This window comes from Gracilinanus agilis, chromosome 6, assembly GCF_016433145.1.
Source record: "Gracilinanus agilis isolate LMUSP501 chromosome 6, AgileGrace, whole genome shotgun sequence".
NCBI lineage: Eukaryota > Metazoa > Chordata > Mammalia > Didelphimorphia > Didelphidae > Gracilinanus > Gracilinanus agilis.
This window is the reverse complement of record NC_058135.1, coordinates 212,156,163-212,175,564: the sequence shown is the minus strand read 5'-3', so window position 1 is coordinate 212,175,564 and position 19,402 is coordinate 212,156,163. Positions and strand designations below refer to the sequence as shown.

The 19,402-nt window shown below is 34.0% G+C and overlaps 1 protein-coding gene across 1 annotated transcript in view; it reads right to left on the bottom strand.

The window, feature by feature from the left end:
• EVC (EvC ciliary complex subunit 1) overlaps positions 1-19,402 on the bottom strand; it is a 108,618-nt gene that overhangs the window by 68,383 nt on the left and 20,833 nt on the right. The window contains exons 3-7 of the mRNA XM_044680251.1: positions 18,827-18,910; positions 14,813-15,045; positions 7,856-7,940; positions 4,003-4,101; positions 844-981 (exon numbers count right to left, since the gene is read on the bottom strand). Coding sequence (XP_044536186.1) covers positions 844-981; positions 4,003-4,101; positions 7,856-7,940; positions 14,813-15,045; positions 18,827-18,910 — 639 coding nt within the window. The remainder of the gene's footprint in view (positions 1-843; positions 982-4,002; positions 4,102-7,855; positions 7,941-14,812; positions 15,046-18,826; positions 18,911-19,402) is intronic.

The following is a 19,402-nucleotide window of genomic DNA, read 5'->3' as shown; positions in this document are numbered from 1 at the left end:
CTCTTTCTTCCATCCATCCTTGCTTCGTTCCTTCCTTCCTTCCTTCCTTCCTTCCTTCCTTCCTTCCTTCCTTCCTTCCTTTCTTTCTTTCTTTCTTTCTTTCTTTCTTTCTTTCTTTCTCTTATCTATCTATCTATCTATCTATCTATCTATCTATCTATCTATCTATCTATCTTTATTCCTTTCCCTTCTCTCTCCATGTGGTGATGGCCTTTCTCTGGGATCTTCCCATTACATGACAGTTTGGGATGAATTCATCCCAGAAAAGATGAGTAGCCCACATCCAGTCTTAGAGGCTACATAAAGACCAGGATTGTGCCAGGCCATGATAGACATTGATTACAAATTAAACAGATAATAAGTAGCGAAGTCTGTATTTGAACTCAAGTTGGTTGACTCCTAATCTAGTACACTTTCTATTCTACAACTTGCACCTAAGGCACCATCCCTCTCATGCCCACTCCCAGACCCCAGTTTCTAAGAAGAGCTTAAAGGACATGAAGTTCCCAGATGGAACTTTCTTTATCCCAAGAGGGAAAGGAAAGAATGTTAGTGAAAGCTCCAATGATTTCCAGTTTGAATTACAAAGAGAGTAATCTGAGATTCTCACAAAGGACAGGATACTTAAACAAATTTTCTTTCTGTGAATCTTTGAATCTAAATTATACCTTCTTTCCCATTTACCTTTAGAAACCAGATAAGTAAGTCTCTTAAGGGAATGGAAATGTCTAGCAAGCTTTCAAGCACAGTCCTTTTTATTTAGCCAATTTAATTGCTCAGTGAGGGGAAAAATTATTTTTTTATATTGTAAGCATTGCAAGAGAAATAAAATTCTGTACGTACATTATCTATTATGTGTTCTGAGTATTCTCTCTCTTTCCTTTCAATATCCTCCAGTGTGTAATATTCAGAACTACCAGCACCCAACATCTCTGTATTTGATAATTTGGAATGAATTTGTTTTTCTAATTCTTCCAAATCCTGAAAATAACAATAAAGAAAAGCATGTTAAAAAGAAACCAATAACAACATGTTAAATACAAAGAAGATAAGTATTGCCCTTAGTCTTGGCTACAATACAAAAGGCTATTTGTTCATTCCTGATTAAAATGCCCCATGGATTTTTACATTTATAATCATAACTCATCATCCTACGGCATTCTAAGGCTTACAAAATAATTACTTCACACCTATCCTCTGAAATGGTTAATAGTCATCCTCATGTAAAATAGACGAAAGCATCTGAGGCTCAGTTACTTAATCAAAGTGACACAATTAGTAATGTTCAGAGGATAATAGGTTTTAGAGATGGACAGAACCTTAGACATTATGCTCTTTTTTACAGATAGGGAAACTGAGGGAAAGAGAGTATCACTAGTATGCACAGCATCAGATAGCTGATCATGAACAGCAATCAATAAACAAACATTTCTCAAATGCCTACCAGATGTCAAACAATATGTTAAGTCCTAGAAGCACAAAGGGGCAAAAGTCTGTCTCTCCCCACCAGAAGCTCACAATGTAATGGAGCAACTTTAAGATATCATGGCACAGTAGAAAGAGCACTGGATTGGGAGTCATATGACATACATTCTAGATCCAGTGGTATTTATTTGTGTGGCTCTGAATAAAGTACTAAGTCTTCATAAGCCTCAGTTACTTCATCTGGAAAATAGGGCTACAAGTATTAACAATTTCTACTTCATTGAACTATTGTGAGGATATTATGAAATATGTGATATAAAATGATGATCACAGAATATTAAAATAATCTTCACCACAGTTATTAAAGATAAATGCCAATGTGTCCAGATATGTGTTAGAATAAGGACTATGCTTGTTTTTCTTAAACCTACTTACAAATCCCCAAATACCTTTCTATTTATTGAGCACCTACTGTACACAATTCTTCATTAAGTTCTGGGGAAGAAAGGGAAAAAAAAAGGAGGGGCATGGGAAGGCACCATTCCTACTCAGGACTATTCAGTGTGATATGATCTTCTCATGCATCTTTAATGTTGTAATTTCACAATCCCAAATATTTTTTAAATTGATGTCTATGTTTTTGAGGTTAATGATTTTAAGGGAATAACAATATTTGTATCTGTACAGACTACATATATATGTACATATATATATATATGTGAACTTTTCCCCAGAGTTTTAATTAAAACTAAAAATAATGAGTAAAAGAGAAAATGAGCACAAATATAAAGTTTAGCATTTATCAAAAATGACTAAGAAATGAAGAAAAAGGTCATAATAAGCACCAATGCACCATTAGTTTTTCTTTTTTTCTTTCTCATCAGGATGCTTCCTTTTACTAGATCAGTGTTTTCATTAGTAAGGGTACTCTTTCTGTGGATGTTCATTTCAGCCCTTCCACACCTTGTCATCTTGTGAGATTCTTATATTTGCCTTCCCATAAATCCTCCATATATTAAGAGCAGCTCACATTGATATAATTTACAAGGAATTTTCTTTATCATAATCTTGTGAGGAAGCTTTGAGTATAACATTTATATCTTAGAAGCAAAGAATGTTTCAGCCAAAAAGATGAAATGCATTTTCCAAGATTGCCAAGGGAAGGATGGGAATCCAGATAGTCTGTCTCCCATCTTTAAAGGTACCATTCTGTCTGCTCTTCTGGGATACCTCTCCTGAACATTTCCCATTGGCTTTAGAGTACCACTTAAGAGATAGTTCATCATTAGCAATAATGAGAAATGTATAAAATTTCTAAAATTTTGGCTTTTTTTATAATGATAACATTTCACAAATAAAATCATATATTTATAAAAAGATTTATATTTTTAGCTTTTTCAGGTAAAATGGTATGGTGGGAGACTGGAATGATTGAGGAACATGGATTCTAGAGCTGCATCCGATAGATATTGACTAGGGGACTACAGACTAGTCTCCTCACTTCAGTTTTCTTAAGAATTGGTGTTATAGGGATAGGTAGATGGTAAAGTAGAGTACCAGACCTGGAGTTGGGAGGACTTGGATTCAAATATGATCTCAGATACTTCATAGATGTGGGACTCTGGACAAGTCACTTAATCCCCTTTGCCTAGCTCTTTGTCCTTCTGTCTCACAGTTTTTACTAAGACAGACAGTAAGGGTTAAACAAAAATAAAAATAATAATATATGAAAGATAAATTGCTGAACTATGTGGGTGGAGGGAGTTTCAATACTGGGAGTTCCCTATATGAAAAAATAATAGCTAGATAATAATAATAATAATAGAAGCATTTATATATCATTTTAAGTTTCATACAGTTCTTTACAGATATTTTATTTGATTGTAACGATAACCCTGGCACGCAGATATTATTATCCTCACTTTACTAATGAGAAAATTGAGATAAAATGAGGTTAAGTGGGCTGCCCTGGGCCATTAGTGTCTAAGGCTTTATTTGAACTCAGGTCTTCATGACTCCAAGCCCAATGAATCACTGTATAACCTAGCTACTTAGACTGAGAACAAGTGTGGATATATTATTTAAAAAGGAAAATGTCAGCTAAAACTATAACAACAAACAATTCTTAAATCCTGAAGATAGTAAAAGATAGTACTAGGCTGCAACAGTTATAAAACGAATAGGTATAGGATCACAGAATTAGAGATGAAATGGAATTTAGAGATCATGCAGTTCAATCCGCCTTTTGAAAATAAAGAAACAGAACCAGAGAATTAATAAGACTTGTAAGAGAAAGAGTCTGGATTTGAACTCAGTTCCTCTAATTCCAAATTTCTTGTTGATAACATTTCCAACAGTAACTAATATTTATAGGTGATATCATAAAGAGGTTTTCCGTATACAAAGGATATGAATACATATCTTAAACAAAAAGATGTGTAATCTACATTGATTTTCAAAATTCTCTATCTAATAGAACACATTTCATTGTCATTAGGCAGTATGTTAGTTGGTTAAATGAAAGCAATATTAGCCTTATCAAAAATGTTTTTTTGAAACATAAATTGTAATTCTTACCATTTCTTGTTTTGAAATGATTTTTTGATACATGTCATCACCAGTTTTCTTCTTGGGAAGAATATCAATTAAGGACATTTTGAGGATTTGGATAAACATCTATCAGAAGAAAAAAAACAATAACTCAAAACCAATTTTTATCAATATTTGTAGTAAAGGTACTGGATTTTTAGAAGGTCTTAAAGCATTAGTCCTGGAAGTTGCCATACTGACATCAAAAGAGAGACATAAAAAAGTCAGACTACCAAAAATTATTTTGCTGAGTTAGAAAAAATAATAACAAAATTATCTGGAAGAACAAACTGTTAATAATATCAAGGGAACTGATGGAAAAAAATGAAAAAAGTAACCTAGAAGTACCAGATCTCAAAGTGTATCACAAAGTGATATTCATCAAAACAATTCAGTATTGGCAAAACAAAAAGTAGGTAATAACCATAGAAATTTAGGGTTGGATAAATGAAAAAAAAAGTTTTGGAGACAAAAACTCACTGTTGAACAAAAACTTATTGGAAAAAAAAAACAATTTGAAAAAACAAAAACAAAAACTAGGTATTGGCCAATGTCTCACATCTTAGACCAAGATAAGGTCAAAATGGGTATATGATTTAAACATAAAGGGCAATATCATAAGCAAAGTAGGGGTGCATGGAATAGTTTACCTGTCAGATTTATGGATAATGGAAGACTTAATGATCAAATAAGAGATATTGAGCATTACAGAGCAATTATATGAAATTTTAAAGGATTTGTACAAATAAAACCAATACATTTAAGTTTAAAAGGAAAGTGGGAAAATTTAAAGCAAATTTCTCCAATAAATGTACTGAGAATAAAGTCAAATTTATAAAAATATAAGTCATTCTCCAATTGATAGTCATTCTCCAATTGATAAATGGTCAAAGGATATGAACAGAGAGTTTGAAGAAGAAATCAAAGCTATTTATAGTCCTACGAAAAAATGCTCTAAATCAGTGATGGGCAAACAGATGTGGCCCCCTGAAATGTTTTATCTGGCCAGGTGACATTATTCCTAATCTAATGAATACAATGAAAAGGATACAATGAAACTTCGAAAGAGTATCCTTAGAAACAGACTGACAGATGAGCATTTCCTTTACTTTGGGCCACTCTTTAAAAAGTTTGCCCATCACTGCTCCAAATCATTATTGATTCGGAAAAGGCAAATGAAACAATTCTGAGGTACCACTTCATACCTGTCAAATTGGCTAATATGAAAGAAAAGAAAAATGAGAAATGTGCCAGGAGATGTGGAAAAACAGGGACACTAATGCACTGTTGGTGGAACTGTGAACTTATCTAACCATTCTTGAGAGCAATTTGGAACTATGCTTAAAAGGCCATAAAATTTTGAATATCTTGTGCCTCAGCAATACCACTATGAGCTATGTAGTCCAAAGAGTTTCTTGAAAGAGAGGGGAAAGTACCTCTATACACAAAAATATTTGTTACAGATCTTTTTGTGGTGGCAAATAATTGGAAACTGAGGAGGTACCCATTAATTGGTAAATGACTGAACAAGTTGTGGTACGTGATTGTGATAGAATACTACATGTTATAAAAATTGATGAACGAGACGATTTCAGAAAACCTGAAAAGATGTATAAACTGATGCAAAGTGAAGTGAGCACAACCAGATTATTTTACACAGCATTACATAGTAACAGCAATATTATAATAATGATCAACTATGAATGACCTACTCATTCTGAGCAAGGACCCAAGACAATTTTGAAAGATTTATTTTGGAAAATTCTATTCAATTCCAGATAAAGAAATGAGAAAGTCTACATGCAAAGTGAAGAATATTCTTTTACTTTATTTTTCTTCTGTTTTCTGGTCTGTGTTTTCTTTTACAATGAGACTCAGATATTTTGCATGACTTCATAGGTATGATCTCTATCAAATACTTGCCTTTTCAAAGTAGGAGGGAGGGAAGAAGGGAAAAAATAATTTTAAACTTGAAATTTTAAAGATATTGAAAATTAAGAGTTTTTCTATGTAATCGTGAATAATACAATAAAAGACAACTTTAAATAAAAATAACAAAGAATTCCAAGTGTTTGTTTACTTCTGCAAAAGATAAGAGAAATAAATGAAAGGAATTTGAAAACACGTTTTGTTCCATACTCTTTTCCTCAATAAAGGTTTTAATCTCAATGATTAAAAAGGGTAGTGAACCATATAAATAAAAAAATCAATTACCAATTTTTTGATAAAATTCTACAACATGTTTTTTGAATTCCCAATCAACTGGTTTCAATTTTACTTAGCATAAGTATTTACATTGCAGTACTTATAATAACTGGCTATCTTTTCCAAAGTTTAATCTGAAATTGGCTTTTTTTGGAACTTTGAGAAACTTTTCCCACAGAAGCAATTTCTAATTATCTTTCCTAATTAGACTCAAGATCGTTCTTTTGAACTATCCTCCCTCTCTTTGCAGAGAGATAGTGGACCATGGCTGTGGAATCAGATATTGTCAGGCATGAAAAGTGATTTTGTTTATTTTGTTTTCTTTGTCTGTTTTGCAGGGGAAGGTTCTATTGTTGGGGGCAGGGAGGGCACTGGGAACTTATAGTGATATTAGAAAAAATTAATAAAATATTTATTAAAGAAAAATGTGATTTACAATGCCTGTTTTCCTCTAGATCTTTATTTTTTATAATATTTCTTTAGACCTCTCAAAGGCCAACATATTGCTTTCAATTATAGCATCATAATACTTTTTTTTTTACAGCTATAATCCCCCATTCAGAAACCTTAGTTAGCATTTGGAAGAGCCATAAGTAAGCCTAAAAACTATCTTGCACTAAATCATTTTAGAATAGAGGACATGTATACAAAAGACAATGAATTAATTTTTATATTTCAAATATTTAATAGATTTGAGTAAAATTCACTTTTTTCTATTTAGACAGAGGGCTTAACATAATATTACAGAATTCAATATTTTAAGCTCTCCTGATTTCTTCAATTTGGCATGCCCTTTAATTATGCAAGGTAGCTAAGTGGCAGAGGGCATAGAGTGTGGGTCCAGAGGTCAGGAAGACTCCTCTTCCTGAGTTCAAATCCAACCTCAAACACTTCTAAATGTGAGTTCAAATCCAACCTCTGACACTTACTAACCAGGTAAGTTACATAACCCCTATTTGCTTCAGTTTCCTCATCTGTAAAATGAACTAGAAAAGGAAATGGTGAATCACTTCAATTTCTTTGACAAAAAAAAATGATGTTATGAAGAGTCAGACACTACTGAAATGGCTAAACAACAGCCATCTATGCAGATCCTAATTACTCCCAACATACCTTTGCATTCCAGAAGATTTCTGAGTCAGAATAAATGGATTCCCTAAGGAACAATCCTCTTGTGATGAATTCAGCTCAGCATTTTGCTTGCCTCTTAATTATACAGTCCCTAGGCTCCACACTAAAATTCTTTCCAGATTGGTAGGATCCACTAGAGCTTGTGCTCTGCAATCTGTCTTAACTTTTGGTTCACTTCTACACCACATGATGAATTGATATGGGAAGATGTTAATGGAGGAAGGTACATATCCATCCCATAAGCCAAGTAGATTATATGGACAAAAATGTATATTCAAAGATTCAAAGAACTTGCAGACAACTTGGAGGCTGTCTAGACCATCCTGTACTGAACAAGAATCCCTTCTCTGTAACATCTAAAAAGTGGTCCTCTGGACTTCTGGTGAAGGGGAACCCACCACAGCTATTTCTATGCCTCAACTGTTTAAAGAATTTACATTTTCCAATAAAACCACATTCATACTCAGATAAAAAAAATACATTAAAACAATCACCTTCCACTTACCATATATTTTTCCTGCCTCAGGTCCTTGTCTAAGAGCAGCAGATTTTTCAGGTGAAGGCTATGCAGACACAAGCTAATATCAAAACTGAAATTAAAAAAAAACAACAGAAAACTACATTACAGTGACAGAAATAAATGACTCCAGTGAAACTTCATTAGTACAACACTCACCAATTTCTGTTGTCAACTCTAGCACGTGGTCATTTATATAAATCATCCACAATGCCTTTTCATTTTCTTTCTATCTTCCTGACATATTAGTTTACATAAAAACTCAACTTAAATTAAAACCCAATTTTGACCAAGGATGAATAGAAAAAATAGCTTGTATCTCTATAAGGCTGAGAGAATATTTTACTTTCCACAATGCTGTGAAGTGGGTAGGACCAATATGATCATCAACATTTTAGAGATCATAAATCACGAAAGAGAAAGGGTACTGAGATGTTTTCTCATCAAGGGTCCTTAACTGGTGGTTTGTAAATATAAATATATGTATGTTTGCATATGTACACAGATATATATTTTAATATAATTGGTTTCCTTTGTAATTATAAAAATTACATATATATAAACATATATATAAATAATTCTGAGGGGTTAATAATTTTCATTGGATTGTCAAAAGGTCCATATCCAAAAAAAAAAAAAAAAAAAAAAAAAAAAGATTAAGAAGCCCTGATTTAAAAGAGCTGCTAAGTGGCTTGGTAGATAATCAGACCTAAAGATTGGGGGTCTTAGATTCACAACTTGGCTCAGACACTTCCTAGCGGTGTGACTGGGCAAATCATTTAATCACAATTACCTTGCCCTTGCCACTACACTGCCTTGGAACAAATACCTAGTACTGATTCTAAGACAAGAGAAAAAGGGTTTTTTTTAAAAAAAAAGCTCTAATCTAGTCCCATTCCTAATTTTATAATTGAGGCAACTAAAGCTTAGAGATGAGCCTAATGCCACATAGTAAGTGTAAGAGACAAAATTTGAACCCAGATTTCCTGTTTCAAAGGCATAGCACTCTTTCCCTAAATAGTACTTTTTGTCAAAGAATGAAAAAGTGATTAAGGGATCAAAGAAGTTGCTCTTCCAGTGACAGCATGTATGGTATATATATTTCAACCAAAGTAAATATATTTTAAAAATACACAGTTACAAATCATAATGAAGAGCTTTACAATTACAAAGTGCTTTCACGTATAATATCTCATTTGTCTTAGAACTACTCTCTAAATGTGGGTAGGTGCTTTAAGTATTATTATGTCCATCTTTTAGATGAATATATGACTTCTAGTGATGAACTTATATGTTCAAGTTCATATAATTGGATGCAAAGAAAGGGAGGATTCAAATGTAGAACCTCCAACTTCAAATTCGGCATGTTTCTGACACTATATTTCACATATTAGCCTCTCAATTGATCTTCCTGACCAATTTATTTTTTCCATTTTATATAATCTTTTGAGATAATGGTTAAGATCTGTCTGAAATTTTCCTGCTAACCTCTGCGACTTATGCTCAGAGTTTCACTTAGAAACAGAGAAAAACGAAGAGATAATGACTACTCATCAAAATGTAAAGAGCTTTGTCATTGGCAAATGACATCTGAGTGAGCAATAAAAAAATGGATATTAACGACATCTAAAAGGTACCAGCCCTAAAAGAGAAATAGTTGGAAAATATATCTGTAGTTAAACTTTGAAACAAATGATAGGAGAAGATAGCAGGCCTGGGAGTGAAAAAGAAGAAAATCAAATGGGGAGAATTTATGGACAGGATTTATGAGTTTTTGGTTCTCTCTCATGCTGACAAAGTGATAAGGGATGAGAAGGGCTGAAGGATAAGTGAAGAGGAAGCTGAAGACAAAATCTCTAAGGGATGGGAGGAATGTTATCCATAACCAGGATCAATACTGTTAACTGAAAATGATCTAGGTAATTGAGTTAAAAATTGTTTTTCCTAAGACATTACTTCCCAAGAAACTTGCTTTAGGAAAGCACTTGGAGAATATGACAGAAAATGAGGGAAACATAACAATAAGAAAACTAGAATCAAGAACCTGGTAAGTTGAGGATAATAGAATGAACATATAAAAATGAGTAAAACAAAAAATAACATACAAATTTATTACAACAATATCAATGGAAAGAAGAATGAAACAAATAGAAATAAATACTATACTATTATGATGACTAATCTTAGGTTCAGATAAAAGCTGAGAAAATATTTCTCTCTAAAACTCATTGAGATATTTCTCTGATAAAGGCTTCATATCCAAGATATATAAGGCAATGATTAAAATGAGAGCTATTTCTTAACATTATCAAAGGTTAAAAATAGGCAGTTATTAAGAGAAGAAATCTAAGGTATAAAAACTTTTATGAAAGAATTTTATGAATTGACAATTTGAAAAAAGTAAATTAAGGAAATCTTAGATTCTATCTCATACTCATCAGATTGCTAAAGATAATCAAAACAGAGGAGCTGAATAATAGGGAGGGCTTGGAGAGATAAGAATATGAATGTACCACTGGTGGAACTGTGAATTATCTAGTCATTCTGGAGAGCAATTTTATACTATACCCCCAAAGTCACTTAACAATTATATATGAATATACAGGGTATAAGTACCCTTTGAAGAAGATATATCTCTAAAAGACCTATATTTTAAAGAGAAAAAAGATAATATATTAAAAAGATACTATTGAATCTCTTTTTGTTAAAGGATTTCCATAAATTGGGGAATGGCTGAACAAATTAGAAATCTAATGGAATATTGTGAAAGGGGAGGTTTGAGAAAAAGCTGGGACTCCTTGTGTAAACTAATGCAAAGCTAAATGAGCAGAATCAAGAACAATTTATACAACAACAACAATACAAAGGTAAATAATTTTTTAAAAAGTAAGTTCCCTGGTTAACACAAAGATCAATTATAATTCTAGAAGAATGATACTCAAGAATGTTATCCAAATCATGAGAGGAAAGACTCAAGAGTAAGTTACATAGTTTTAGACATGGCCAATATGAGAATTTGTTTTGTTTGACTCTGAATACTTATTACAAGAATTTTCTTTTAATTTTTAAATTTGGGGATAGTTAGGGTAGGAGAGTCAAAAAAGGGGGGAAAAAAGGAAAGAAAGGAAAACATCTCAGCCTACAGACTCATCTATATTGCACTTCATCTCTTTCAGGGAAAATATGCTTTAATCTATTATGTGCCTAATGATCAAATTTATTAGATATGTCACTTTGCATAGTCCTAGATTTGAAAACAAAATCAGACTCTACTTGAAGTAGGAATCTCATCTCCAACATCCCAACCAAGAAATGATCTGATATTTTTCTGAAAAACTATAAAAATGGAGAAATTATTGTCTTGAATTGCAGCATTTTACATATTTTAATTTTTTTAATTTAGAACATTTTTACATGGTTACAAGATTCATGATCATTTTCCATCTTTAAATAGCTTTAATTTAATAAAGTTCTTCCTATTTTTGAGTCAAAATTTACTATCTTATATGGATTATCTCTTTGTTCTTCTTATTAGTTATGAACAAGATCAACTAGTTTGGAGGCAAGGCATTTGAATTCTGATTTTGGCTCTGCTATTTACAAGCACTGTGATTCAAGGCAGGTCATTTCCTTTCTTTATCCCTCAGTTGTGCCATGTGCAGAATGAGAATGATGTTTCTTACACCACCTGCCTTAAAGTGATGTTGGAAGGCAGGGATAATGCACTGGAAGATGTTTTACAATCCTTAAACTTCTGTACATATGTAAGAGAACATCATTATCACCACCATCACTGGAGCTAATATGGTGCACTAAAGGATGCCCAACTGATGAGAAAAAGAGAGAAGGGAAGAGAGAGAGAGAGAGAGAGAGAGAATAAATCACTTCAAAAAAAAGTGGGAGAAACACATCTCACTCTCTCACTGGGATAAGAAGAGACAGTTGCTCAGGAAACATAACATCTGTGGGAACTGGAAGAACTCAGACCGGCTCAATATGCTGCTACTTAGCCAGAGGCAACAAAGATGCAGAATGGAAATGGTCCTAGACCAAGGTATAGAAGGCAAGTATTGAAGGCAGAGAGAGTGGAGTGGGGGACTAGCCCAGCCTAAGCCACTTGACATGAGCAGTGAAAGCAGAGTACAGGAACCTACATACTCCTATATAGCAGCAGAGTGCCTTGAGTAATTGAAGCAGCAAAGGTAGGGAATAGCCCAACCTAAGCCACTACAGAAGGATAGCAAAGGCAGAGACAGCAGGAAACCTATTCATTCCCATGTAGAGGTAGTGTAATAAGAGTGCTTAAGTCAGCAGAGCCCAGAGCAGGGAACCTACTCCAAATACTAGAGAAGGGTATTCTGTAAGCTAGGAGCAGTGCACCCAAGAACATAAACAGATTGGTAAGAGAATGGGGGAGAAAGAATAACTAGAAAAATGAGCAAAGGCAAAGAAATAGCCTGATCTTAGAAAGCTACTTTAATGACAGAGAGGACCAAAATACAACTCAGAAGAGGACAACAGTGTCAAAAAGGAAAGTGTAAAAGGATGTTAGAACCCAAAAGAACCCTTGGAAGAACTTGAAAAAAATAAAAAAATGAGAGAATTGACAGGAAAAACTCAACATCTAGGATAAATTCACCAAAGAGATGAACTCACTAAAAACCAGAATAAGGCCAAAAGGAAATAGAGGCACAAAAACACATGGGAAAAAAATTCCCTAAGTAGAATGGACCAAATGAAAATGAAGGCAAAACAAGCAAACAAAACATTGAAGAAAACAACACTTTAGAGAGTAGGATTGACCCAATTTGGGGGTGGGGAGGAAACCTGAAGGAAAAAAATAAAATTCAGAATAGTACAAATTGAAGTTAATGAATCCTTAATGATCAGGAAACAATAAGACAATTAAAAAGAGTGAAAAAATAGATAATATACCTCACTGGAAAATTACTAACCTGGAAAATAAATCCAGGAGATATAGTTTAAGAATCATCAGAATACCTAAAAGCCACAATTAGAAAAATACCCTGGACACCATATTACAAGAAATCGTCAAGGAAAACTGCTCTGATATTTTTGAATAAGCAGGAAAAAAAAGAAATTTAAAAAATCCACTAATTACTTCCTAAAAGAGAACCCAAAACAAAATACTACAGAATTATTATAGTCAAAATTCCTGAACTCGCAGACCAAGGAAAATGTATTCAATTCAACCTAATTGGGAACCCTTAAGATTTTATCTTTGTATGCTTCTCTTGAGTATTCTATTTGGTTTTCAATTTTTTGGCTCTGTTTTTTTTGGTAAGGAAAGCCTGAAATTCCTATATTTCATAGAACATTATTTTTTTCTCCCTGGAATATTATGCTCTGTTTTACTGAATACTTAATTCTTGGTTAGTCCTACATCCTTTGCCTTTCAGAATTATCTTGTTTCTACATTCTCATCCTTTAATGTAGAAGTTGCTAGTTCCTGTGTAATAATAACTGTGGCTCTATAATAATAGCCAAATTCCCAGACTCTAAGACCAAGGAAAATATAATACATGCAGCCAGAAGGAAACAATTCAAATATGTTAGAGCCATAGTTATGTACACATGACCTGTGCAAGCTCAGAGTGAGGCCAAGAGCCCTTTCCAAACTGTGATATTGGAAATTTGGGAGTCCTTGAACTAATTTTGAGGTCCCTGATCTAAACTTCCTGTGGACATTTAGGGTTCCTTGAAACTACATTTCCCATAAGCCAATAGGTTTCCTATCATGCATAATGATATAAACAGAAGGATAAATAGTGAGAGACTGGATGGGTACTTCCTCTTTTCTGCCCTGGGAGCAGGAGCCAGGATGGGAGAAGGAGGCAACAGGATGCAACTTTCAAATTAACTCTTAACAGGCATGTGGCTTCATTTTTTCTAATGGCTGTTAATAAATCTCTAAAAAACATATTATTTTTAAGTCTATCCTTTTATATTCATTTTATTTCTTACAAAACCCAAGAGAAGTCCCAAAGTCTCTACCCAAGCCTAAGGTTAGCCTCTGAGTCCCAGCACAAGGTAGCTTTCAGTGCTTTGAGCTCCACAAGCCACTAGTCAAAACAAACACATGAATTATACTTTTCATACAAATAAAGTTACATTTAATCAACTGGAAAAATCTTAATTGCTCATGGGTAAGCAGAGCTAATATAATAAAAATGACAATTCTACCTAAATTAATTTATTTGATGCCATATCAATCAAACTATCAAAAATTTATTTTGTAAAACTAGAAAAAATAATAGCAAAATTCAACTGAAAGAACAAAATGTGAAGAATATGAAAAGAATTAATGAAAAAAACTTTGAAAATAGGTAGCTTTGCAATACCAGATCTCAAACTGTACCATAAAGCAATGATTATCAGAACAATTTGGAAATCCAGAAAATCAAGGGAGAGATTAATAAGAATGAAAGTAAGGAAATCATTGAACTCATAAATAAGAAAAATAATTGGTTTCATGAAAAAGAAATAAACTAGATCATCTTCATCACTACCATCATCATCAAAAAAGTTTTTATCACAAGTAATGCTGAATGAAGAGAATCACATAAACCGGAGGTAGCTAAGTGGTCTATGAAAAGATTGCTAGAGGAAGACCCAAGTGCAAGTCCAGCCTCAAACATCTTAGCTATGTGAACTTGGGCAATTTACTCATCCTTAAAATGGGGATAATAATATCACCTATTTCCAAAGGTTGTTTAGAGAAAAAATGAGATGATATCTGTAAAATATTTTGCACAATTAAAGTAATATATAACTACAATATAATAACAACAATAAAAATAAAATCTACTTTGTAGATATAGCCACAGTCTTCTTAGGTGACTCTATCAGGTAGGGTGGAAGACCTATACTCACTCTCAGGTATCATTTTTCCTAGAATATTATATTAGACAGTTTGGGCCTTACCTTTCACAGGTCAACACCTCTGGGAAAGAATTCACCTTAAGGAAGGTTCTATCATGGAATCGGTCATCACTAATAGCAGAGTGCATGCTGGTAGAAGAACTACAGTCTTCTTTGTCTCCCTGGCTGAGGGACCCAAGACTACTTGAAGGAGAAACTTCCATCATTTGATTTGGCAAAATTGCCTGTTTCAGATTTTCATGCAAAGATGGATTAGATGATCCATCTGCAAGAGGCTATGAGAACAGAAAAGGAAAAAAATAAAACTCTCCATTAATCAATACAGCATGAAAAGGGAAGTAATCAGTTTGTTATTAACTACATCCTCAATTCTTTACTTTCATTTTTAATGGAATTGTTAAAATTACATTATGTCACAGAATTTGGAATATTTGAGTTAGAAGCATCCCTAAGGGTCAGGTCCAACTTCCCACCTAATATGGGAATCTTCTCTGTAATATCTACCACAGATGTTCATCTAGTGATTGTTTAACCCTTCCAGTGACTAAGTACTCACTACCTCATTAGACAACCTATCCCATATCTAAATAGCCCAGATTGTTACTGCTTTATATATTATTCATTGATTAGTATTCTAGAAAACAGTGGTTGTATCCCACCTTTAAAACACTGTATTTTCTAAAATACTGATCTTTTATGGTATTCAGATATTTATTAAAGTTATACATTAATTATTTAAAAATATGGTGCTACTGATAAGATTGAAACAACAAGAAAACAACATTACATAATTGGGCTAATATTTTCTCCTTGAGTTGACCAAATTGGTTAGTTGTTTTTATATCATGAACCAAAGTTGCAATATTTTTAAAATTAATTCTACTATAAGAGAAACAGTAAAATGCAGACAATCTTCGCTTGGCATTTAAAAATCTTCCTTGCCCCATTGCTACCATACCTTCCAGATTTATACTACTCACTTGTACACATTTTCCTTCAGCCAGAATAAAGAACTGAAGTCACTTGAATATATTCTGTACTTGGTTTCAATGTCTTTCCTCAGGCAGTTATTATATATGCCATCCCTACAATGGTTTCTCACTTCGACTTCACCTGCTGAATTCTTTTATTTTATATTAAAATAAAAACCCTTACATTATTTTTTTATTTTTTAAAATTTTTTTAAACCCTTGTACTTCGGTGTATTGTCTCATAGGTGGAAGATTGGTAAGGGTACATTATTTTTTAAAATCTATATTAAGTATCAGTTCCAAGGCAGATGAGTTGTAAGGGCAAGATAATTATGATGAAGTGACTTGCCCAGAGTCACACAGCTAGGAAGTATTTGAGGTCACATTTGAGCTCAAGTCTTACCAATGCCAGACCTGGCTCTCTATCCACTGAGCCACCCAGATGCCCCTTATGCATATTTTAAAGCCCAGAACCAATGCCACTTTCTGCAAGAATCTTCCTCCAATCCTTCATCATGTTAATGGCCATTTTCCTCTGATTAATATAGTAGTTTTTTTTAATACTTTTTCAGTAGACTTGTTCTTTAATGTTTTCAATTATAGATATTTCTATTTGGTATCTTAAATCCCTAGCAGACTCTGACCTCTACGAGGATAGGTATCAGGTCTTGTCTTCTTAGAGCCATATGCAATGCCCTACACATGTTAGTAGAGTATAAACAAATGTTTCTTCAATTCAAGAGAATTCAAGTAGATTTTCCGATACTTTTCCCCTTGGTTTTTATTTATAAATATAGTAGAATCCTGATATACACTGAATTGGGAGCTGTCATGTATTAGAACTCTCTGGGACTGTTGACCCTTTCTTATTTTAGATAAATCAAGAGAAACCAGCATCTAAGGAGCTCTGTCTCTCTCTCTGCCCACCAGTACATACAAATTTTCTAGCCTTTGTTCACTTGTTCAGGAAAAAGCGGAAAACAAGGGCACAAGGTAAAAAATATTTGTCCTAGTAGGGCTGGTCAACATAAACTAGACTACCATTAAAGTTTTGATATTCTTGTCCTTTCCTTTATTTAACTCATGGATATCAGTTAACTGATGCTTTATTTCCCAGTTCCTTATTGGTGAATTGTTGTCTAGATATTTTCTGTGCTTTAGGTTCCTATTCTTTGACCAACGTCTTGAACCTTGCCTCTCTTGGCCTGTCCTAACTTCTTTCTGCCCAATAATAACATATTCCTTTTATATGCCTCATGTACTCATTGACATTTATTTTATTTTTAAATTTTTTGTTAAAATTTTAATAAACATTTTTATTAAAATTATTTGTGTTCACATGTTATTTCTCTTCTTAGGATGTAGATGGTGAAAAAGAAAAAAATAGGCAGAAAGATCATTGTACTTTTCTGACTCCTGATTATCTGGACTTTGCCACTATGTCCCAAATGCCTTTTCACCCTGAAACCTCCATCGTCACACCTTATCTTTCCCTCTCAGAACATCTCCTCACGTCTGTGACACCTTTCTCCCATGGGTAAGTTCCTCCCAAGGTCTCATTTTGACTGACTATGCTTGATTCTTCTTCTTCCAGCTCTACTACTAACTCAGGACGTGCCACCATATCCCACATAAGTACCACAAGCCTCATGTTTTCAGCCTTCATTTTTTTTATGAATTTTCTTCTTAAAATAGAATGTAAAGTCCTTGAGGGCAGGGACTGAATTTCTATTTTGCTTATATTTGTTTTCTGAGTACTCAGCACAGTACTAGCACATAGAAATGCTTAATAAAGGGTAGCTCAGTGGATTGAGAGCCAGGCCTAGAGACTGGAGGTCCTAGGTTCAAATCTGGCCTCAAACACTTTCTAGCTGTGTGACCCTGGGCAAGTCACTTAACTCCCCATTGCCTAGCCGCAGTCTTCTGCCTTGGAGCCAAAACACAGTATTGACTCCAAGACAGAAGGTAAGGGTTAAAAAAAAAAAAGAAATGCTTAATAAATATTAGAAAATGGACTGATTGGCATAACATCTTTTGCATCTGTCAACATCTTTCCATTTGCCCATCTACTTCTCTAATTTGAATCTTTATAACTCTTTTACTGAACTATTACAATAATTTCCCAAATGGTCTCTTTGTTTCAAGTCTCTCCCTGCCTCATTCATTCTCTCTCTCTTTTTATTTATTTTTTTAGGCCCTTACCTTCCATTTTGGAGTCAATACTGTGTGTTGGATCCAAGGCATAAGAGTGGTAAGGGTAGGCAATGGAGGTCAAGTGACTTGTCCAGGGTCACACAGCTAGAAAGTGTCTGAGGCCAGATTTGAACCTAGGACCTCCTGTCTCTAGGCCTGGCTCTCAATCCACTGAGCTAGCCAGCTGCCCCAACCCGCCCCCCACCCCATTCATTCTCAACACAGCTTCTAAAGTAATTTTCCTGGGCACAGGTGAGACCACATCACTCTCCTGCTTGTTTTATTCCAGTGGTCCACTATCCCTTGTAGAATCAGGCATAAACTGGGCATTAATCTCTACACAATCTGACTCCAGCAGATTTTTCCAATCTAATTACACAATACCACCATTTACTCACACTATGGTGCAGCCAATCTATCTCCCTAACTGTTCCTCCTACATGGCACTCCATGGCTTTTTGTGTCTTTGTACCGACTGTGAAACATGTCTAGAATATAATTCTTCCTTGCTCACATTTCTTAGAATCTCTATTCATCATCTCTTTGAAAGGCTCAGCTCAAGCACAATCTTCTACATGAAGCTTTTCTTTATTCCTGCCTCCCAGCTACCCATGTCTTCCCTATAAAATCACCTTGTAGCTAATTTAGCTTTTTGGGGGTATATACCTCTGCTTTTTCTATAGTACATCAATATCGATACCAATACTGATATTGATATGTTTCTATCTCTATCTCTATAGTCTCAAGATTAGGAACGGTTTCACTCTAGTTTTTGCATAATCCGATGCCTAAAATAGTGCCTGCAGAATGGTAAAAATTTAATCAGTGCTTATTTATAAATATGATTGATTGAAATAAGGGGGCTTTATAGAATAATGCTCTGGATACTTACCCTAAATTTTTGGTTGATGGGATAGATCACTTTTGCCTTTGATGCAAACGCTGTGATGTTACTGTTGAGTGGTGACTCATATTCCTGAACCACAAAAAAGGAACAAAACAGTGTTTGAAGCTTTCAGTAAGAGAATGCAATGCTGACATGCATTTACAAAATGCCGGACCCTATTCTGACCTACATATATGAAGAATTGAACAGATTAAGGGACTGTCTAAACAAGCATTTAAAACTGGTCCAGAAAGTGTTTTTAAAGAATTAAAAAAACGAGAATACATTCTTTGTCTCATTTTTAGAGTTATGTTATGACAAAGAAAACCTTGGTAAAAAGACATATGCAGTTACTATTCTAATTACATACTTATGGAAGGAGGATATGTGAAGAGAATGCCAAATAAATTATAATCAAAAAAATAAAGGAGAGCCACAATGATATTTATAAAGGGCATCTCAAAAGTTTTAGTGTAGTTTTAACCTAGGAAAGAAGGAAGGAAGGAAGGAAGGAAAGAAGGAAGGAAGGAAGGAAGGAAGGAAGGAAGGAAGGAAGGAAGGAAGGAAGGAAGGGAGGGAGGG